This window comes from Polypterus senegalus, chromosome 4 (assembly GCF_016835505.1).
Source record: "Polypterus senegalus isolate Bchr_013 chromosome 4, ASM1683550v1, whole genome shotgun sequence".
Classification (NCBI taxonomy): domain Eukaryota; kingdom Metazoa; phylum Chordata; class Cladistia; order Polypteriformes; family Polypteridae; genus Polypterus; species Polypterus senegalus.
Genome location: NC_053157.1, coordinates 3,062,189 through 3,085,651, shown reverse-complemented (window position 1 = coordinate 3,085,651; position 23,463 = coordinate 3,062,189). Strand labels below are relative to the sequence as shown.

Genomic DNA, 23,463 nt, shown 5'->3' with positions numbered 1-23,463 from the left:
TGCCCTCTGGTGGCTGTTCCTGTTCATTGCATTGGACTTTTGACCTCATATTAGATTAGAGACTGGAGATCTTCATTGTCACATACACGGCAGGAGCCTAGTGAAAACGTCTGTGATGCGCCATCTGTTGGAATGACAATTACAATGTATATGTCTGTGCTTAATGTCGTTTGGTATGGGATTTGTAAAAGGAGTGTTAATATTTGTGGTGTGCCATCTGTTGGAATAACAATTGCAATGGATATGTCTCTGTTTTATGCGGTTTGATATAGGATTTGTAAAAGCAGTGATAATATTTGTGGTGCGTCATCTGTTGAAATGACAAATGCAATGCTTGCCCATCAAACAGATATGATCTTTAATTGCTAGGGGGCAGCTTTGAGCTCTGAGAGCTGGCAATAAATAAGTATTCACCCAGAAATACGATGCATTTAATTCAGTGATGAGGAATAAGAATCGCGGGTGTCTTGGACCTCACAAACAGAAGATAAGCTCATCTGTCTGATGCCTCAACAGAACTGATAAAAGAAAACCAACAGGGGCTGAGATTATGGCTGCACTTGCCTTACAGATCTGGCATACCCTGTGACATCGGCTCCAGTAGTGTCACATCTCAGCCGGGGTTCATCCTCTGGCTGGGGTTCAGGTGCTTGTTTTGTGTCTTTGTTGTCCATTTTTGCTTTAGTTGAATGGGTTACTTTGTCTGTTGTGCGTGATTTTCCGGATTCTTTACTTTTTGTTTTTTTGCATCTGGATCTAAGGCTGTGTTCATTTTTGTGTGTTTTGTGGGTGGGGCCACCTGTCAATCACCCCCAGGAACCGCCCTCTGCTCTCTAAATCTAGAGGGTCTCCCACAGTCCCTGACAGTTCATTGGGAATGCGCTCTGGAGTTGGTGAGTTTCTGTGCATTTGCGTATTTAATGTGCTTAGTGGTTTTCTGAATTTTTGACATTTCATTCTGCTTTATTGGCTGTTCTTAAGATTTTGTTTTGAGACTTTTGGATTTCTTTAGTGTTTTTGGCAAATCCTATTGCCTTTGTGCTCCATGGAGCCTCATTGTTATCGAAGAGCATTTTTTTATCGTGAGGAATAACTCTCCTATTTTATGAAGATTCTGTAAGGCCCCTTGTTGTCCACCCAGAGTCTTTCACGGGATTTCCCCCTCTAGTGGTCATTATTGGAAGTGCTTTTGGAACGTTTTGTGAGTTAAGTGCTTTGGGTCTGCTAGTGACAACAAGTGGCTTCTTCTGGAGGCCTCACCCCTTTTAGTCCTGTTTGAGCCTCCATCTCACAACACACACATGGCAGGGGAGTTTGTCACAGGTTCTTATTGCCTGGTGGAGCAGGCCAGCACCAGGAGGAAGATCTCATCCATCTCCTTGGAATTGGTTAATGGATATGATGTCCTCTGGATGTCACTCGTCTTTAACTCTCACCTTGTGTCATTGCAGGTTTGGCCAGCCAGTCAAAATGAGATGATTTTCTTCCATAACTGTGGTGGGACTCTCATTCATAAGAGTTGGGTCCTGACAGCGGCTCATTGCTTTATTCGGTAGGTTTTCCAACACATGGTGTTTGCTGCTAATGGCGCTATATGAAGTCGACTGATCGATTAGAATGAAAGAGCCTGTGCTGCCAGGGTTGGTCTCATATCATCGGGTTTCTGTAGCACCTCCAGCCAATCAGCTGTACACATCTCATATGACATCATAAACATGGGACTTGGTGTACTTTTTAGGGCATTTCCTAGTTTATGATGCCAGATGCTGAATTGAAATGTCCATCTGAGGTTACTCCAGGAACAACAGAAACACCTGTGATATCATGAGGAAGGTGACACTGTTGAAGAGGCCATTAATACCACAATCAGCCTTTGTTTTTTCATTTTTTTAAAGATTCATTGCTCTCTAAAATTGCTGAAACCTTGTTTTGGGATTATCCAGTGGTCCAACATACCTTAACAGTATCATATGCTGTATGAACTCCATTCTTCTGCGGCACACTCTTGATTTTCTTATGGGTGCCATCATTTTGACACCTTTTAGTTTTTGGTTGCCATGCTGTTGCTAGGTAATGTCAGCCAAAAGTGTGCAGCGTGTGACATCACCAGGCTGAAGCTATGAGGTCAGCGTCACACACTTCATGGTCGTCATGGTCACGACAGGCATCCTCCCCACCTCCATTTAAGGTGCTTCTGCTTATCGGCTAAGTTCACTTTCATTGTCAGTCCACTGCTTTTTATAATTTACTATTTGTCTAATTGTGTGTTCACTGTTAATTTTATTTTGTTTAGTTTTTATATTGTATTTCTGTGGTTCTTTTATGTTTCTTGTTTTCTGTGGATAGAACCCCAAGAGGTGGGGCCACCTGTCCATCATTGTTAAGGGACCGCCTCCAGCCCTATAGAGGCATGCTGGGACTTGAAGTCAAGCACAGCTCATTTAAAATGGGGGAGAAGTTAAGGGGCTTTGCATTTTAATCTTTGAGGCTGTGGGTTCAAATCCTAGTGGATACTCAGTGTGACCCTGCGCAAGACCCTCAGTTAACTGAGCTCCAATTAGAAAAGCAAAGTCGATCTATCTATCTATCTATCTATTATATAGCACCTTTCACATCTATCTATCTATCTATCTATCTATCTATCTATCTATCTATCTATCTATCTATCTATCTATTATATAGCGCCTTTCACATCTATCTATCTATCTATCTATCTATCTATCTATCTATCTATCTATCTATCTATCTATCTATCCTTCATATAGTGCCTTTCACTATCTATCTATCTATCTATCTATCTATCTATCTATCTATCTATCTATCTATCTATTATATAGCACCTTTCACATCTATCTATCTATCTATCTATCTATCTATCTATCTATCTATCTATCTATCTATCTATCTATCTATCTATCTATCTATTATATAGTGCCATTCAGATCTATCTATCTATCTATCTATCTATCTATCTATCTTATACTGCCTTTTAAATCTATCTATTGTGGAACGCGTACCCCCAGACACAGACAGACCGACACTAGAATGTCCAAAACACACTTCTTTATTAACTATTCGAGCACCACAATGTCTTCAGTCACCAACTCTTCTTCTTCTTCTTCTTCTTCTTGACCTCCTGTCCCCTCCTCACAATATTTGTCTCCTTCCTCCCAACTCTGGCTCGTCTACTGGAGGGAGGCGTCCCCTTTTATTATGACCCGGATGAGCCCCAGGTGCTCCCCTTGACGTCACTTCCTGGTGTGGCGGAAGTGTCAGGAAAGCCTCCGGAAGCACTCCGGGTGTCCTTGGAACTGCTTCCAGCACCACTTCCTGGCGTGGCAGAAGTGCTGCCATCCAGGATTCTCTAACTGTCCAGGCGCCCCCTGGCGGTGACCACGTCCTCTCATAATGAGTGTCCCAGCTTTGTCCCTGTGGCCCCCAAATAGACCCGGGCGGCTGCCCTCTCGTAACTGAGGAGAAGTATTGTCCAACTCAGGGACTATCCAGGCGGCCGTGCAGTGTCCCCACTCATCTGTGACACTATCTATCCATCTTTATATAGTGCCTTTCATATCTATCTATGTATCTATCTATTAAATAGTTCTTTTCACTTCTATCTATCTATCTATCTATCTATCTATCTATTATATAGTGCCTTTCATTCTATCTATATATCTATCTTTGTACAGTATAGGTAATTTGCTGTAGTGGTTTAGATTTTGGGGTTTGGGTTCAAATCCCACTGCTGACACCACTGTGTGACCCTGAGTAAATGAGTTCACCTGCCTGTGCAACAACTGGAAAAAACAAAAGAAACTGAACCAACTGTATTTCCAAAAGCATCTGCCAAATAAGTAAATTAGTTAGTTTGTTCTCATAAGTACAGTATTGGGATTTTGTGTGATTTTCACTCAATTCCAATTGGAGTTTCTTGGATTATTTTTGGTGATTTTGCATCACGTTTGCCTTGCCTTAGCTCAGCCTTTTTATTTTTTTGGGTGCCTTTGTTCTGTTTTTTTTTTTTTTTTTTGCACATTCCTATATCTTTCAGTAGATTCTGCTTTTCTAAAGACTTTTTATGGCCTTGCTTTAAATCAGCCAGGGGTTGACGGTGATCCCCTTCTTTGTGGGATATATGAAGAATTTTTTTTTTTGGATCTCACAGCATGTTTTTCAAAACTTTGACAGTAAAACACATTTTCGCCGGATGTTGGTTGAAGTGAGGCTGTCTTTTGGGTTTGGGATGTTTCAGAATTTCAACCCTTGACACCACGACACAGGGCCCGGGTTCAAATGACCTCTCCATTGTGAGGTAAGCGCTTTCAAAGGAGAACACATACTTGCACACACACACACACGCAGAGTCACACACTTGTACACACACACACACATATGCATGATGCGCCAGTCTTTTTCTTTTCCTTTCTCCCTTCAGCCCTCCTCCTCCTCCTCATCCTCCTTCTCCTCCTCCTCCCTCGACTCCAACTCCACAACTGAGGTGAGGAGGCTCCCTTAATTCTGATTCTTCCAGGTCCACTATATTGCATTGAGGGAGCCATTCCAGGTCAGGGGGAAGCCCCTTCAAGTAGGTTACCTGCTCTCAGCAGTGCCCTCTGGTGGCCCCCTGCAGGGCGGTCCCACTGGACTACATTTCCCAGGTTGCCCCATTGGTGTATGCAGCAGTGTTTCCAGCCAAGGGATGCTGCCACCTAGCTCATGGGGGGAGTGTACAGCACTGATTGGGAGTCTCCCCCCGTCCTTCTATTTCACAGTCCCATCCATCCATCAGCCCCGCTCCTCCCATTCACTAGAGGGGTCCTTCAGCCAGGCAATGACCCACCCCAGTCCATCCCTGCCTCCCTTTTCACTGTCAGTCATGGTGGTCCTGGCAGGAGGATGTGTGTTCAGGTTAGGATCTCCTTACTGCCTTTGACTTTTGATTTCGTCCTGCAGCCTTCAGTTCTCTCAGCATCTCCTGACCACGGGGTGTTGATCCTTCCATCATCTCCTGTTTGACTATCCACAGACACCTTGACATGTCCACATCGGTGAAGAACGACGCGTGCGTTTGATTCCTTCCCACTTTCTCATTCTAGTGTCGTCCATCTTATGCCCTCTCACCCCCTCTGTCGTGACCCAGGTGGTCCGTAACACGTGCTTTCACTCCACAGGTACGCCGATGAGCTCCACCGCTGGAGAATGTGCCTCGGCAAACACAACCTGACGGTCGAGGAGCCTGGCGAGCGCTGCTATGGTGTGCTGGGTATCTACCGCCATGAAGCCTTCCAGTACCCGGAGGTGCCAACTGTGGAGTATGACATCGCCCTCGTTAGGCTGGACGGAGAGGTGACGGCCAGCGCCCACATTGGCTTTGCCTGCCTGCCACCCGCTGACGAGGTCCTGGCTTCTGGAAGAATGTGCTACGCCACCGGCTGGGGTGACGAAACTGGTAAGACGTGTGGAGATTTTTCCAGAACTGTACAAGTCCATGGGGGCTGAGACTGGTGGACCTCTGCTGCTCAAAGTGGGGCTTTCTTGGCCAGTTGGTGTTGGCGATCCACAATACAGCAGATGGCGGACACCAATTGGGAGGCCACTCTTTACAGGGTGGCATCTTTCTGAAGATGGATAAGTGGGTTTGAAAAGGGAAAGGGAAAGCTTTGAGAGGAAAGTATCAGTGCATGAAGAACAGCAAGCAGGAGAGTGAAAGGCGCTATATAGTGTTATATGCTGCACAAGGCATCTCGAATGATTCTGCTTTGGTAGCCCCACTGGTTGCACGGTTAGGGTCCATTGAGAAAGTATTGAGACTCCCTCAGTGTCTGCACACGTCATTGTGCTGTGGCCTTCATGTTTAACGGACACATTTCTCATTTTGGTCCCATCCTTCACCCTGATTATCCAGCTCCCTTATTCCCTCTAATGGAGAGATCATCTATAGGATTAGGGGAAAATAAATAAATAAATAAATAAATCATTTTTTCTGGTACATTGGCCGATAAATTTCCACTGCGTTCTTCCCCTCTTATCTCTAAGTTTTTTCCAGCTTCAGCTTCCTCAGTTCAGGCCTTAAAGAGCCTGAGTGACAGCCCAGCTGGTGGCCCCGCCCCTTGGGGGCTCCACCCACAAAGCACAAGGAGCACATTGATTTTTCATGACAGAGGACATAATTAACAAATGTCACGCGTGCACACTCCGGCCTGACCTGAGACCTGTTGGTACCACCCCTGGACGAGAGGGGGCGCTGTCGATAAAATGCTTCTCTCCTTTTTTTCCCTCACAGCCTTGAGGGCAATGGAGCCATAGAAACCCTGCCCCTTCCTGTCCGGCCGGTATGACCTGACGAGCCACGAGGAAGGTCACATGGACACCTCAGTGCTGCCCACACGACCTCATCTCGCCAGTCCTTGCAGCACCACCATGAAACTTCCATTTATTTTCTTCTGCCAAAGAATTAAATGGGGTTTTTGTCCCAATTAATTTTGGTCTGGCCAGAGTCATCCCTCACCCTGCAACACCAAATAACACGAATCACATACGAAATGCAATGCATAATAACTCCTAATCAACAAAAACAACCATAAAACACAAAAGAATATGCATAAATATCCGACATATAATGGATTGATTATTGTGGCTAAAAATTTGACCTGAGCCACAGCACTAACCACTGAGCCACCGGATGTCAGACGGGCGGAACGATAAGTGCAAACAAAAACACAACAAACAGCCACAAACTAACGATAGGCAAAGCCAAAAAGCCAGAAATATATCAGTGTGCTCACAGAGTTCTAATCTTTAGGGCGCTGACTGCCATGCCACCTGGCGGCGGTGGCACACAATTGCCTCATTGCACTCTCTGAAGTCGCACTCCTCTTTTATGTTTTTAAGATCTGTGCAGATGCTTCACACATTTTTCTTCCATCAAGAAGACAGAAACGCCTTGTAAACGATCCTAAATCTTTTGTGGTGGGCGTTTACAATTAGCTACGATTGAGGGTCCACGGGTTCAATGCTTGATGTGTAGCACTTACCTGTTTGAGCTTTGGAGTGCCAGCGGTAAATACCAATGTGCACTTGCACACCCACCGAGCCTGTGATGCAAGGGATCAGTTTTACGTACTTAGGAGGGATTCTGCCCCTGTCACCACCCAATCTGTGCTACATAGTAAGGAGCAGAAAATGTTTAATCCAGCAGGGAAGATGCGACATTCAATGAATCTATGTAGAACAGTGAAGCATCTTTATAATATTTATTTATGGGTCAGCCAGTGGGTCATGACCCCCTACACACACACACAGACACATACACTTACACACAAACATACACACACACCATAAATTACTATTATTTATAATGGTAGAGGGTGGCATTGGGTCATGAAATGGGTCATGGTGTTAAGAGTAGGAGTCCCAAAGAAACTAAGTCTCAAAAGCAGTCCCAAATATGCCCACTAGAGGGAGAAATCCCATCCAAAACTCCAACTAGATACAAAAGGGGCCACCTAGAATTATTCTTTACAAGAATGCTCTTCAATAGTGATGATTAAACTTTTCTATCCATGTCACTACCTGATCTGTGCTACATAGCGAGGTGCAGAAGATGGTTAGTCTAGCAGGGAAGACACAAAGTTCAATGTAAATTGGCAGAACAGTGAAATGTCTTTAAATATTTTATTATGGTCAGCTAATGGTCAGTATTTGTTAACTACTGGGTCACAACCCTCAAACACACACACACACACACGCACACAGTCATGCCAGCAGGTTCTGGGTTGCTATTGTTTGTAATTGTAGAGGGTCAAGTTGGATCATGTAGTGGGTCGTAGTGTTATGACCAGGAGACCCAAAGTAACTAAGTCCAAACGCATTTCCAAATATGCCCACTAGAGGGAAGAATCCCATCAATAAACCCTGACTAGATAACAAAAAGGGACCACTTAGAATCTTTGTAAAGTAAAAAGATTTATTCTTCACAAGAATAGTTTTCAATCATGATGAGTAAACTTTTCTATCCATGTCACTACCTGATCTGTGCTACACAGCGTGGTGCAGAAGATGCCTAATCCTGAAAACACAGCATACATTACAATGAACGAGTGCAGAACAGTGAAGGATCTTCATAACATTTTCATTATGGTCAGCTAGTGGTCAGTGCTTGACAACCACTGGGTTAGGACCCCCACCTTTTGTTGCTGTGGTCACTATGGGGAGCTTTAGCAGTATGGAGTTCCTCAGGGGTCCCCCTATGCCATTGCTGATCCCAGAAATGACTCCCCTGAAGTCAGAAGACCAGAGAGCTTGGAATGGGGAGGATTAGCCAAGGCAGATGGCTTAGCGGGCATGAGGAAGAGAAGCTGGATGAAGGAGAGTGAACGGGGCAAACGAGCAGGTATCAACCTGGTGAGACATTGGTTTAGGTGCCACATGGAGATCCTCCTCTTCCCAGTAAGCTGCAGGGCCCTGCCTGCCCTTCTTTGTGATGGCGCCCCACTGGGGGTGCTGCTACTATCCATTTGTTTTTGCCCCCCACTGCGTTCTTCTCAGTGGCGTTTGATTTTTCTCTTTACAGGGAACTCATTGGCTCCGAAAGTCGCAGAATCGCTCAACCAGGTGGCACTCCCCATCATTCCCTTTGAGATCTGCAAGAGGGTGGACTACTGGTGGTTTCAAGTGAAGAGGTCCATGACCTGTGCTGGCTACACCCTGCCTGATGAGCTGAAATCTGTCTGTCAGGTGTGCTCTTCTGTTTCTAATCACAATCGGCCTAAACAGTGGGGACAGGGCAGTCACAAAACAGGTAAACTCTGTAAGAGTCCATCACAAGTCCCACTGCATACTCCACCCTCTAAATCTGGAGGGTCTTTCACCGTTCCTGGCAGTTCACTTTCAATGCGCCTGGGAGTTGGTGAGTTCACTTGTGTTTTGTGTTGTGGTTGTGCCTCTGGAATCCTGACCTTCATGCTTTGTGTCTGACTACATTTCTAGACTGCTGTTTCAGGACTTGTTTACGTTGATTGACTTGATGTTTTTGGGCGATTCCTTTACATCTTGTGCTCCAATGGGGTTTGACTATGATGTCCCCCTCTAGTGGACATTTTGTTAAAGTGTTTTTTGGAACTTGTTGGACTCCTAGTCTATGGCACAGAGACGGGGTCCTGAATAGATAGATGAGCTGGAACGGTTCGTCATTGGAAGGTTGGTGCTCCTTCATCCTGGTTGCAATATCAGTGAGATGTGCAGAGGTTCTAGCTGAGACCGTGGAGGGCCTTTGGAAGGAATGACAGGTTTAGTTGCGTGTCACCTGTATAGCACTGATATGAGAAATCATGGGACAAAATCATCGGGCCTAGAGAGGACGTGAAGACGACCAGACTCGGCACCAATGCTCGGCCATCGTAGGGCTTTCCTGGTGCACCCTTGAGATGTCTCTCCTGGCCAGGACACACGGTGGGGTCTGCGCAAAAACGAGAGAGAAATCAGGAAAACCGACTAGTAGAGAGAAGTCAACCAGGAAAGTTTATAAAGGAGATGATTGACAACAAAAGACAAAAATAGACAAAAAAAGGATTGGCATACGAAGGCAAACCAACATAAACGAGTCCCAATGCAAAATTCACAAGCCAAATCCAAAAACAGAAGTGAAAATCCACAACCGGCAAATATCAAAAACAAACGGCAATGAAATGGGGGGCTTAGCTCCCTTAAACAGAGATGACAGAACTCTTAACAACCAGGCATGCGGAACCAAGCTGTTTAATGTAGTGCACCTTGTGTCACTCTTGACTCAATCGCTTGTTTGTGGGGGTACACCTTGGTCATTCCAGCTGGTGGTTACTCGAACATATCATCGAGTGGGCCGCACATGGATACTCCATCGTTTCATAGAACTGATTGGTGAAAAGAACTCTTGCCATCATAAGCCACTGGATGTGCACCCAGATGGTAGATCAGCTGCAGCTGGACGAGATACGGGGACAGATTAACTAAACAGACGAGCCTGATGGGCCGAGTGGTCTATCTATCTATCTATCTATTATATAGTGCCTTTCACATCTATCTATCTATCTATCTATCTATCTATCTATCTATCTATCATTATATAGTGCCTTTCACATCTATCTATCTATCAGTTATATAGTGCCTTTCATCTATCTATCTATCTATCTATCTATTATCTATCTATCTATCTATCTATCTATCAGTTATATAGTGCCTTTCATCTATCTATCTAGCTATCTAATCCTGCTGACTATACTAAAATTAAAATCTATCTATTATATAGTGCCTTTCACATCTATCTTTCTATCTATCTAATCCTGCTGACTATACTAAAATTAAAATCTATCTATTATATAGTGCCTTTCACATCTATCTATCTATCTATCTATCTATCTATCTATCTATCTATCTATCTATCTATCTATCAGTTATATAGTGCCTTTCATCTATATATCTAGCTATCTAATCCTGCTGACTATACTAAAATTAAAATCTATCTATTATATAGTGCCTTTCACATCTATCTATCTATCAGATCAGTAGTAATAATTAAACTAAACACCATATTTTCTTTTATTCATTTTGTTCCTTGTATTTAAATCCTTATGAACACCAACCATACTGTCAGAGAGAGACGCCCAGCCCCATCAGCATCAGTGCACCTGCCCAGCCCACACTGCCCAAAGTTTCACCACTGGTCTCAATGCCCTTCCACTGTTGGTATGAAGACACTTTCAAGCTCAAGGAGTCTCCTTTTCTAAATGAATGAAGGCAGATCTCCATCCATTATTAAAATCCCTTAATATAGTTGAGGGTGGCAGTGGGCATTGCCCATACTGGCATCATCAGGAGCCTATTCTGGATGGGGTTTCAGACGCTCACTCTCACACGCACACACTGTCACTCCCACTTTCATCTCTCAATAATGTGAGGCCCATTAAGCTGGCGTGGCTCGATTTGGGGCATGGATGTAAGAAGTGACAGTTTAATGTTGGGTACACAGAAGCCCCTTAGCTTTCATTGCGAGAACGTCACGTTTTGATGTCTTAACCATTGAAGAGATCTACAAGTGGGCAGGGTGCCAATGTAGAGGAGCCCCAGCAGATTATCATCAAATTAGGAAGGATGCCCCGTGAATGCCATGCTGCAATTGTAATTTTAAAAAGGCTGGTCAATCAGAAGGGGGCACCCAAAGGGTAGATGAACAAAAGGAGAGTTACTTTGTTCTAGGACTGACCCGCGACTCACACCTCCCCTCTTTGTATTTCTCATTTCCCACAGGGTGACTCTGGAGGTCCTTTTGTTTGCCAGTCCAATAACAGTCTATGGGAGGTCCACGGCATCACCAGCTTTGGCCCCATAGGGTGCATCATGAACAAGAAGCCAAGCGTCTTCACCCGTACTTCAGCCTACCACAACTGGATGGAGCAGATCATCAAGAAGAACATCTACGATCTAAAATGTATGTATGGCGAAGGGTGTGCCCCTGGCATCTGCTGCTCCTACTCCTCTGCTTATTTACCCTGGCGGACCCTCATAGAGGGTGACCAGGTCACTCAGGTCAGATTTCTTCACTCACTCTTAATTACACTTTTTTTTTTTAATATTTACTGTACTTCTTTTTCTCTGTCCCACCATTAAATTCATCAAAATGCCCCCTCAGGTCTCCAGGAGCCTCCCTTCTTATTATTGTGATTCATGTTATTTTTTTATTTTATTTATTTTACAGTTTGCCGATGATTTTTTTTTTTTTTTGCCACTCTTTTGGTGCTTATTATGGGGTTTCTGGGGTTGATGAAGGCAATTCAAATGTTTTCTTTGTCCAGTTTGGGCTCCTGACTAAGATGCCTCATTGCGGTGCCATTTTGAATATTGACAGGTGCCACAATCTTGATTAATTTCGCATCATCTGTTGCCGAGGCAAACTCCCAGAAGCCCCCAGGGAGCATATTTTGTGACCCCATAAAGGGTCATGTTATAGACTGTTTTGATATTCGCCATGACAGATAGGGGGTGTTGTTGAGCCCCAAACCCTGGAAACAGCTGTCATATCGACAGTCACGGGTTCAAACACGGAGGCTTTTATTATATAAAATAATATAACAAAAGTCTTCTCCGAGGTCACACAAACCCAAATAGAAACACATTCCTCTTCCTTCCCTCCTTCCGTCTCTTCTCTCTCCATCCACCTCCCTCCAGTGAGTGTTGTCTTCGTCTCTTCCAGAGGAGGCTGGATTGGCTTCCTTTTATGCCAGACCCTGGAGTACTTCTGGTGCCAGGGCAGAGCCCGAAGGAAGCACTTCCAGGTCAGGCTGAAATCCCAAAAAGTAGAGATTGTGAATCCCTGCAGCACCCCCTGGTGGCTCCCGTGGGACCAGCAGGACTGACTCTTGGCACTACAACTCCCATCATGCCTTACAGGGTTCCACATGGGGGATCAAAATATACAAAATTAGGAGGTTTCCCCCATTGCTCCCTTATCTTGTCCTCCCATCCAGGTAAGGGTCCCATACTCATCCAGATAATCTCACTTGGCACTTACGTCACATCTGGATGAAACTAAAGGCTTAACGTGAGCTTCTCTGTATTTTCGGTCTCATTGTTCCTCCAGTTTTCCAGGCTCACATTTCTGATCGGTTTGTCTCATTGGTTTTGACCCTGATGAGTACCTCAATTTATTCTCGCTTCATCTTCTGATCCATTTTGCCCTGCTACCCTCTTGTGCCCACTTGGTATTCTGCGCCCTGAGCTGCTCTCCTCAGTCTGATGCAGAGAGTCCTCTACTTCTGTATTTGGGCTTCACTCTGCCATCTAGTGGTCAGTAAGAACAGGGCTGGGCAGCCACTATTATAGACCGCTGCCCCCTACTGACAACTTATCCAGCTAGCCTTATGGGGAGGCTGCCTTAGACTGCTGTGCCCATTTTGTGCCACATGTAAACATTTCCTTTGTCCAATTTGGGCTCCTGACTAAGATGTCTCATTGCGATTCCATTTTGAAAAAAATTTGTCCGGCAGCGCCATCTTGATTATTTTTGCATCATCCGTTGCCGGGTCAAACTCCCAGAATCCCCTGGGAAGCATATTTTGTTGACCCCATAAAGGGTGAAAAAGTATTGAAGTTGAAAGTAAAGGCTGCATTACTGAACACATTTTCAAGATGAACAAGTAAAGCGAGTCCTCTGTCTCTCTCGCTCTCTTCTTCTGCTCTTTGCCAGCGTCCGGTTGTGGGGGTGCCAAGGATCTTGATGGCTCATCAGGCAGCATCGCCTCCATGGGGCACCCTCTCTACTACAGCAACAAAGGCAGCTGCACGTGGCACATCCGAGTCCCGACTGGCAAGCTGGTCCACTTGCAGTTCAGTAACTTTTCCCTGGAGGACAGCATGATGTGCGTCAACGATCGGCTCTCCATCTCTGATGGCATCGGCACCCTGGGTATGGAAGTTTGTTTTCTATCACTGGCAGTGGCGGTTCTGCCCCGGGTGGCACATTTTTTGGGGGCGACATTATTGACCAAAAGGCTCAGTACAATTTGTGTGTAAGCAGCAGGGTTTGGAAAAATATCACCCCTTGATATTCTCTGATTTTTTATCCACAAATAATTTCCAGACTGCCCTTCGGTGACGGCATTAGACACAGCAGTTGAAATTTATGAAGCAATAACAAAAATAAACAGAAACATTACACCGACTATAATTTCTAGGAAGATAAAGAACTAATTTACAATTGATAATTTCATTTCGTTATCAATCCGAATGCCTAATTGCTCACCCCACCTATCACTTGTATACTGCACTGCTTCTGGTTTTCGCAGCGTAATTATATTAAACTAATATAACTAACTAATAACTCCGATAAATCTTCAGTTCTCTCTCTGAAATACGTAATATCTTCGGTAGAATCCATTTCATCGGCAGTAGTAAGCATTTTTCTAATTCGTTCTTGTGCTATCGATTCACCAATCAGTAACTAGAGGGCGTGTTAGAGCCCACCCTCTCAACTTTGACGAGTGAAAGTGACAGTTTTATTTCAAGCCGTATTTCATGACGGTTTGCAGGAATGTTACGGAGAAAATGAAATAAATAAATAAGCAACGAAAAACATATTTCGTGACACATTTATTTTTTTATGCTCTCCTTTCATGACACATTTATTTATTTATGCTCACATTTCACAGTACTTTTATTTATATACGCATTTATTTATTTCATTTTGTCCGAAATATTCCTCCATACTTGTCTAGTTGATGCTTATAAATAATTATTTGTGAAAAACTATTGCTGTTTCTCTATATATGAATAAAGTTGTGCAAAATTTATCTTCATTTTTTTCTCTATACGTCATTTTAATTTCCTATTTAAATAGGTTAATATATTCAGATATGTTGGCGGTCGGCAAATTGAAGCCCCGCCCCGCTCGCTCGCGCGGCACGAACTCCTAGCTCTGCCACTGGTCACCGGGAGATCATCCATCCATTCATCGATTGTCCAACCCGCTATATCCTAATTACAGGGTCTGCTGGAGCCAATCCCAGCCACCGCAGGGCGCGCGCACACACACACACCCTCACACACGGGACATTCAGAATCGCCAATGCGCCTAACCTGCATGTCTTTGGACTGTGGGAGGAAACCGGAGTACCGGGAGGAAACTGGGAGATCATTTGAATGGGAATTGGCCGTGGATGTGTGGCATCAGGACTGCTTAGCCCCGCTTTGTTCTTGGCACTGATGTGTTCTGATGAGGTCGTCCTCTTTCGATAAAAAAAAAAATGATACGAAATGAAGCTAAAAGGCAGCCTGGAGGACCAACAACAGTGACGTGCGGTGAGGTTCATGGCTGGTGACTCCTTCAGAGTCAGATTTAGAAATCTGTGAACCCTAGAGAGTCGCTTATTGACTATTCAATTGGCAGCCAGCATGCACGTTGTCTACTGGTTATGTTTCATATCTCTTCTCATTCTTTACACACACAGGGGAGGCGCGTATTTGGCTAAGAACGACGAGCGAGAGAAAGAGAGCGCATTTGCTCCTCGCCCTCCACGTGTTCTCAGACTGCCGTTGCAATTCCACAATTCAAACTCCTTCAATACAAAGGAAAGCATAGAGTGGTGTACAAAAAAAAAAAAACGGATTTCAATTTTGCTCTTAATTGAAATGTTAGTTGTTTTTAAAAGCTTTTAATTCTGATGCTTTAATTAATTTTAATACATACTGTTCAACAAAAGGATAACAGGAAAAACAAAAGAATATCTTATTTAAGATCAGATTTAGTTTTTAAATATTGGATTGTTTTATTTTTTTAGTCTGATCCCATTTTTTAGAGAATTAAAACCGTTTAACCTTTATTTGTAAATGAACTCCACGCGCCTATCCTTCTCAACAAAAATCTCCGTCACTTTCTTGTAAAAGACCTCCTTATTTTCCTTTAGTTTTTAAAAATCTTAATCTTCCATTTTGGCAGTCACTCGGAACAAAAAAATAAAAAATAAACGGCCCGCTGCAGTGCACTTGACTTTCTGCTGTCGCTAACTTATCGGCGCCTCTGGGGAGAAGAACAGCAGCGACGAGCGCCTGTTGGGCTCACATGCGCCCCCTTCAGGACGGTACTGTCTGCCTCACTCATCTTGTGCCTTTTCACTGCGGTTTTATGTCCGATCAGCAAGACTAAATATGTCACACACATTCATTAAAGATATTAGCCAGGCTGTGGACAGTCGTTGGTGTACAATAAACGTGTCTGCGAACGTTATATTGGCGACATAGAGAAAAACAGCGACAGGCACGCATCAACTGCATGCATCAACGTCGTCAGCGTGTGAGGGGAGGGGATAAGAGACTCGCCGCTGCCCCACCTCGCGTTTCTCCCCTGTATTTGAACAGAAAAATGCTCCAATTCAGCCATTTTGACTATAAATTTGATCAAAATTATTGGAATCATACAGAAATCAAATTTACAGCACAGACTAGTGGACACATTCATTTTATGTTATCATTATTAGTTTTTTTACTTTTACCTGACCGCACGTCCCTGGCCTATAATGTACAGCAACACTCACATGAATGAAGAAGAAGAAGGAAAGTGTGTGTGAGAAGGCCCTGTGATAGACAGGCATCCCCTCCAGGGTCGGTTTGTGCCTTACACTTCAGTTCCTGGAATAGGCTCCGCCCCCATGAGCGTACCGGTTTAAGCCCGTTTTAGAACGTCACGTGCTCCCAGTTAACCTTATTATGTCTCAGTCCATCCATTAGCATCCTCATAGCTCCTTTTGCAGTGGGCATCATGGCTTAGTGCTCATCAAAGACAACAAGAACAAGCTAGAAAACAACACAAAAAGACAAACTTCATTCAGACTCCAGGTAAATGACCGTGTGGTGGGAGGAGCCTGCCTAAATTGATCAAAGCGCCCACTGGGGGCAGACTGAGGGGTCTCGGCCTGGCAGGCCACCTTCATCTTTGGTCCTCTTGTGTCCTTTTTGTGCACACTCTGGCCATCTTCATCCGCTAGCCAGGCTCTTCATCTTCATCTTCACCTACCTGATCTTTCCTAAAAATATTTCTGCTTTTGTTTTAGGAGTCCACTGCAGAAACAGCAAGCCAGCGGATGTGATCAGTATTGGGAACCTCTTGACCGTCACCTTCAATTCCAATGACAAGATTGTCGACACAGGATTTCTGGCTCTCTGGAAGGCAGTGGACCCATCAGCTGTTCCCAGTAAGTGATATTCACCATTTATAGTGGCTCTCATTACCCAAGAACATAGATAGATAGGTAGATAAGGCACTATATAAAAAATGATAGGTAGGTAGATAAGGCACTATATAAAAAATGATAGGTAGATAGATAGATGGGTTGATTGAGAGCCTGCACTGACACAGCATATTGCTGCACCCACCATATGATGAACCACCTCAGTACCCCAATTTAGGTCCCTAGCACAGCCAATCAGTGGGTGACACCTCAGCACCACACTGGACCACTGTGAGGATTTTTCCGTTGGCTGGAGTGCCAGTCCTGACACACATACCCGCCCCGAGAGTCTTCCCTGCACGGTGGAGGACCTGATTGCAGGACTGGATGTAACGAAACACCAGCCGAGTCCGCATGTTCTTGTTGCAGAGTTTGATCCATTGGACTTGTTCCTTCATAATTTTAAAAACTTCAGTCATATCCCCCCTCATATCCCCCCTCTCAGTCTCCGCTTACTTAAACTGAAATGGTTCAGGCCATGCTGTAAGTCAGAAGGAACATCCACCTCATCAGTGAAAATCTATTTAAAATAGAAAGTTGCTGCACACCTAACATTTTGATTGTCCCACTGCAGATATAGCTGGCTGTGGTGGCTTCTTCACTAGCAGTCAAGGAGAGTTCATGTCACCAGGCTGGCCCAATGGCACGTATCCCACCAACAAGATCTGCACCTGGCACATTTCTAGGGACCCAGCTGAGACGATTCACGTCACGTTTACGGACTTCGAGCTCCAGGGGGCCAACCTAAATGGCGATTGTGTGGACTATGTGGATGTGTACGATGGAGATGGTGAAAATGCCCAAAAGTTAGGTAACGGCTTATTTATTTATTTGCTTATCCTTTTGTCTTTTACTTGCATCGGGGTCTCCAGTTCATGCACTCATCTGCAAGCATCAATGGAAACTTCAAAATGTAAAATACGAAAAACAGAGAACTGTAGATGGGCAGAAAGTTAACACCAAAACTGAAACATCTATTATACACCAGGGAGACGTTCTTCATCTTCCTCTTCATCTTTTCCCACTTCTGTGTGGGGTCGATGTTCTTGATCTTCCTTCTCCATTCAGCTCAGGCCTGCACCTCCTGACCCATCAAGTCCTTTCCCTTCAGATCTTCTTTTACTTTGTCTATCCACTTCTGCTTTGTCCTCCCTGCTTTCTCTTCACTGTTCCCATCACTCTTTGGCCCACATGTTTCTTGTGCCTCCTCATCACATGTCCATACTGTTTCATCCTCCTTTCCTGTACTTTCTTAGATGTCTCTCCCACTTTTATTGCACCTCTGATGGTCTCATTTCTTCTTTTGTCTTTTCTGTAATTCTATACACATCCATCAGAACCTTCTCATTTCTGCCACATCCAACTTCTTCTCTTTCTCCTGCCCACGTTTCAGCTCCGTACATTATTTCTGGTCTTTCCATTGTCTTAAAAACCTGACCTTTAACCTTTGCCTTAATTCTTCAATCCCACAATACTCCTGAGACCTTCATCCTGAACTCTATGGGTTATCTCTGACTCTAACTCACCATCTTGCACTACCACTGATCCAACATATTTAAACTTCTCCACTCTATTTAGTGGCTCCCCCTGCTGACTAACTTCTGAATCCTGATCCTCATTTAACCTCATACATTCCATCTTCTTCTTTCTATTTATTCTTCTCCATTCTTTCAGCTCCCTCTCTACTTCTTCCAACACAGTGTCATCAGCACAGAGCCGCTGTTTTGTCTTGGTGTACCGAGATCTCCATTGCTCTCCTTTACCTTTTTGTATCCCTTATCGTGTAGACTTTGTCAGAATGCTTCAAATCCCGCAGGCTATTTATAAGTAATTGTACTTTACAACTTCTCCCCATCTTCCCTTCTACATCTATAACCTCAGGCAATTACAAAGAGTAAAAGACAAGCAGGAGTTAAATTTCAACTTTAAATAATGTACTATTGATAATGTTCATAAAATAAGAACAATAAGCAAAGTACAAGTGAATATTGACAACCACACCACCTGCCCAATGCTGATGTGTACTTTCAGGTGGCACACAGACTGGCAGTTACTTTAAATGTCTCGAGTTAAGTCACTGAACCCAACAGGGCTGTGCTGAACTCCAACTCCCACAAAGGCCTGTGGGAATCCAAGACACCACTGCAACCCAAGGTTCAAGGTTCTTTTATTTGCCATTTGTGCATAAAACCAACAGTCAAAGCACATTGGAATTCTTGTGCAGAGGTCCAAGTCATAGTAAAACATTAAAAAAAAATTTAAAACAGTAAAACAATATAATAAATAATATAGATTATACCAGCACTATACAGAAAGGTAATAATATCTACACACAAAAAAAAAAAACAATATATTGTAGGTATTGCACAGTTGGGCGGCACGGTGGCGCAGTGGTAGCGCTGCTGCCTCGCAGTTAGGAGGCCCGGGTTCGCCTCCCAGGTCCTCGCTGCATGGAGTCTGCATGTTCTCCCCGTGTCTGCAAGGGTTTCCTCCCACAGTCCAAAGACATGCAGGTTAGGTGTGCTGGCGATTCTTAATTGTCCCTAGTGTGTGCTTGGTGTGTGGGTGTGTTTGTGTGTGTCCTGCAGTGGGTTGGCACCCTGCCTGGGATTGGTTCCTGCCTTGTGCCCTGTGTTCGCTGGGATTGGCTCCAGCAGACCACCCTGACCCTGTGTTCGGATTCAGCGGGTTGGAAAATGGATGGATGGATATTGCAGTTAAAATATTGCACATTTTTCACTCGTCATCTACATGACAAGTGAAGTGAGGTAGTGTGAGGTTATTACACATATTCAATAATTTTGTTTTACCATCAGTCTGTAATGGGGAAAAAGCTATTGAAAAACCTTGTTCTGTGGAGGCTGCCATCTAGTGCTCTGGGGGAGGTAGTGCCCTGCGCATGCTCTCTCTCACTCTCCCATGGTCCCTCCACTATTGAGGCCTCCCAGCCGTGAAAGGTCCCCGGCTGTCCCCTACAATAGCATGTGGCAAACAAATCAATGCAACATTGAGATTTTCACTGGACTGAAGGACACGTTCAATGCAATACTGAGCAACCAAGAAGAACAGAAGCAATTTATCCTTCTGAGTGTGGAGAAACATCATCAGGACTTTCCAAATGCCAATAAAACTGAAGTGACCGGTGGTGTGTCGTCACATTTGTGGCTGCTCGAACTTACAGACGCCTTTATTTGCGTCTATTCGATTGACACGTTTATTTTTTTGTGTTAATCAATGCTGTTTGCGATAAACTTTTCTACATCTTAATTTTACACAAAAAAGGAAAAGGAGTTTTGGGGCAAGACTGTACAAATGTGCTTTTTGTTTTATTCACTGGCTCCTTAATGGACACGCTATGGACATGTGCCACTTGGAGGGCATGTCAAGGGCAGCCCCTCCACAGGCAGGCAGTCCAAGGATTTGCTTTCTAGTCAACGGTGGCTTCTAGTGACTGCTGGAGGAACAACACCTTTTAGACTCGCTTCCGCTGCCGTAAAACAGAAGACTGTAATTGCAGACCGCAGTGCCTACGAGGTCGGTCACCTAACACCCCAACCTCACGAAATGCCCTCAACATCAGTCATGAAACGGCCATCACATTACACTGCGGTTAAGATTAGGGTTGTTTATCAGACTCAAAGGGCGTTTCGTGACTGACGGTGTGAGTTTCACCTGACCTCCAACATGGGTATTACAGGCCACAGGTAGACCCATCTCACTGCTAAATGTTCTGCCTTTGATGGGACAGCCAAGGCTTCAGATGTCTTTCTGTTTAGTCCTTTTGATGTTCGTTAAACATCATTGTGTCACTGAATATATTCCTGCCATCTACTTTCTGAATATTATTTGGTTTATTTATGATTATATTCCTAGGAATTCCTTTTGAATGCTTTGAAATCCCTCAATAGGATCCGTGATCACTTGCTCACCTACCAGCGACTGGAACAGTCTGGTTTTACGCCTAAGAAGTCTACCATCGACCGCATCCTGGCACTGAGGGTTCTCATGGAGCACAAACACAAATATCAGCAGACTTTCTTTGCAGCCTTTGTCGATTTTCGCAAAGCGTTTGACTCAGTTGATCGAGCTGCCCTGTGAGACATCCTGAGGGTTTGCGGCATCCCCTTGAGGTTGCTGGATATCATGACCGGCCTGTACACTGGTACTGTGAGTGCTGTGCAGAGTGAAGGAGGCAGGACCTCTGCATTTTTCCCAGTTGATTCTGCGGTTCGTCAGTGGTGTGTTCGTGATCCTACTCTGTTCAATACTTGCATGGTACTGGTTGTTGGACAGGGTGGTGGGGTCCAGCGGCTGTGGGGCATCTGTTGGTGAAGAAAGATTCATGGATCTTGACTTTGCTGACGATGCTGTGATCTTCGCGGAGTCAATGGAGGTTCTGATCAGGGCACTCGAGAGACTGAGTGAGGAGTCAGAGTGTCTGGGCTTGCAAGTGTCCTGATAAAAACCAAAGATCCAGACATTTAGTGACCTCTTGGGCACGGCCATCAGCAGTGTGTCTGCCTGCAGAGTGTCAACTTCGTCATTTAGAGGTTTACTGGCCTCAGCGTTGAAATTCATGTGACTCTGGTGACTCTTCCTATGAAGTCAGTAGACGAATTGGGAGAGCATGGAGGGTCATGAGGTCGCTGGAAAGGGGTGTGTGGCGCTCCCGATATCTATGCAAAAGGACGAAGGTCCAAGTCTTTACAGTCCTGGTGCTTCCTGTCTTGCTCTATGGTTGCAAGACATGGACGCTCTCCAGTGACCTGAGATGAAGACTAGACTCCTTCATGTGTGTCTCTCTAGATAATCCTTGGGTACCCCCTGGTTTGACTTTGTGTTGCTCATGGAGTCCCGAATGAGGCACATGACCTGCATTGTGAAGGAGCGTCAGTTACGCCACTACAGCCATGTGGCGTGTTTCCCCGAGGGTCATAGGATCCTCATTGTCGGGGACCCAATTGGCTGGACCAGGCCAAGGGGTCATCCACTTAACACCTGGCTGCGGCAGATGGAGAGTCAATTCCGGAGGGTGGGATTGCACCGCGTGTCTGCCTGGTGGGTTGCAAATCGGGATCCCGAGCTGTTTCGATGTTGACTTGACTTACTTTGAAATCACTTCCATTATCCAGCACCAGCTGACCCACCAGTACGAGAAAAGCTGATAGACTCATCTTGATATCCAGTTATGTAAGGTGTCAGGCTTTTTGGGGGAGTTAGCCCCTATTTTTGGCCCTCTAGACTGGGGGTTCTCAAAGTCAATCCTGGAGGCCCAATGTGGCTTCAGCTTTTTGTTCCAACCAGATTTATAATCGGTGACAACAACTGACCACCGATCTCCTCTTTTTTCTCTATTCTCTTATTCTACATTCAGAAAAAGCAGAGCAGCATGATTTTTGCATTTATCCAACATTTAGAAATATTTCTACTTTTGCTATAAATTTAAATACTTGTTGATTTCATTATAGGTTGCCTTTTCTCTGTGTAGTTTGCTCCTTTCATTATATCTTACTAATGACAACAAGCAGAGCAGACAGGCTGGGCAAACAACACGGAATCATGAAAGGCTGCAACTGCTTTAGCGTCAACAATGAAAGAAAGAAAAAGAATATGTTATTCCCATATAACTGCTTGGTACTTTTTAATAATTTTTTTTTTTTTACCAAACTAGAGGGTCTGCCCCCTGCTCACTTCGCTCGCCAACCCCCAGGTGGGCGCTACACGCTAGCCACTCTTTCGCTTGCCTATGGGGAAGCAGGTGTACAATTTAAACAGATTGTTATTTACATGGGAATTGTTACATATGCATAATAGAGCTAACTTTTTTACATTATAGTGAGTAATTAACCAGAGTAAAAAAAAAAAATAGTAAACTGTAATAAATTTAAAGTAAATTATGTTTCATGTTGCGTTAGAAGTATTTGTTGCGTTATACGTTTTTGTTCTGTTTGGCTTTGAAATTAACACGCAAATACTTTTTAAACTTACATTTTAACTGTAAAACTTCAGTGAAAACTATTTTTTGAATTAACGTTTCGTCTATCGCATTGAATTTTGATTCTGTGTTTGGACTTTCATCGTGACAACACAACGTATAACTGCTTGTGAGTGAATTTTGTTTCTTTCTCTCTAATAAATAAACCGTTTTTTTTCGAATGTTTGTCCCTGTGATTTGTTAATTGTCATAGTAAAAGCTATTCTAACGGGAAACTATAAACGTTTTAATACGAATGGCATATCAAGATCTCCTTTGGTGTCTCATGTTAAGATGGACTACATTACATTTCTTGTCGCCAGTTCAAATTTTACGTCAGAATTCGACCAATTTTGAATACAACTAATCCTGTCCGACTGCATAGCCCATCACTCAGACATAAATTACATAATAACATTACGATACGTCCTTCTTTCAACAGTAATTTGGCGGGTGGAAGACCTGACGGTGTTAACGGTTGTAGACTTGATGTTTTCATCTTCTGCACCATCACCACCAACTGTTTCAGCAGAGCCTATTGATACACATTTAACCAATTTCCCGTGTAACCGATCGTCAATTTTTGTGTTAATTCGTTTGATTTCATCATTTCTCAGTGCTAGGATTGCCCGTGTACTCATTTCTTCTGTTGATAACCCTTCAGGATGAAATTCTTCAATAAGAGTTGGACATAATAAGTCTTCTTTTATTGGGAATTTAAAGTGAGGAAAACAT

General features: G+C 44.1%; 1 protein-coding gene across 1 annotated transcript in view; it reads left to right on the top strand.

Moving 5' to 3' along the window:
* zgc:154142 (uncharacterized protein LOC555481 homolog) overlaps nucleotides 1–23,463 on the top strand; it is a 101,054-nt gene that overhangs the window by 57,974 nt on the left and 19,617 nt on the right. Inside the window, exons 13-19 of the mRNA XM_039752697.1 lie at nucleotides 1,462–1,552; nucleotides 5,172–5,449; nucleotides 8,573–8,736; nucleotides 11,284–11,464; nucleotides 13,220–13,438; nucleotides 16,578–16,718; nucleotides 17,329–17,565. Coding sequence (XP_039608631.1) covers nucleotides 1,462–1,552; nucleotides 5,172–5,449; nucleotides 8,573–8,736; nucleotides 11,284–11,464; nucleotides 13,220–13,438; nucleotides 16,578–16,718; nucleotides 17,329–17,565 — 1,311 coding nt within the window. The remainder of the gene's footprint in view (nucleotides 1–1,461; nucleotides 1,553–5,171; nucleotides 5,450–8,572; nucleotides 8,737–11,283; nucleotides 11,465–13,219; nucleotides 13,439–16,577; nucleotides 16,719–17,328; nucleotides 17,566–23,463) is intronic.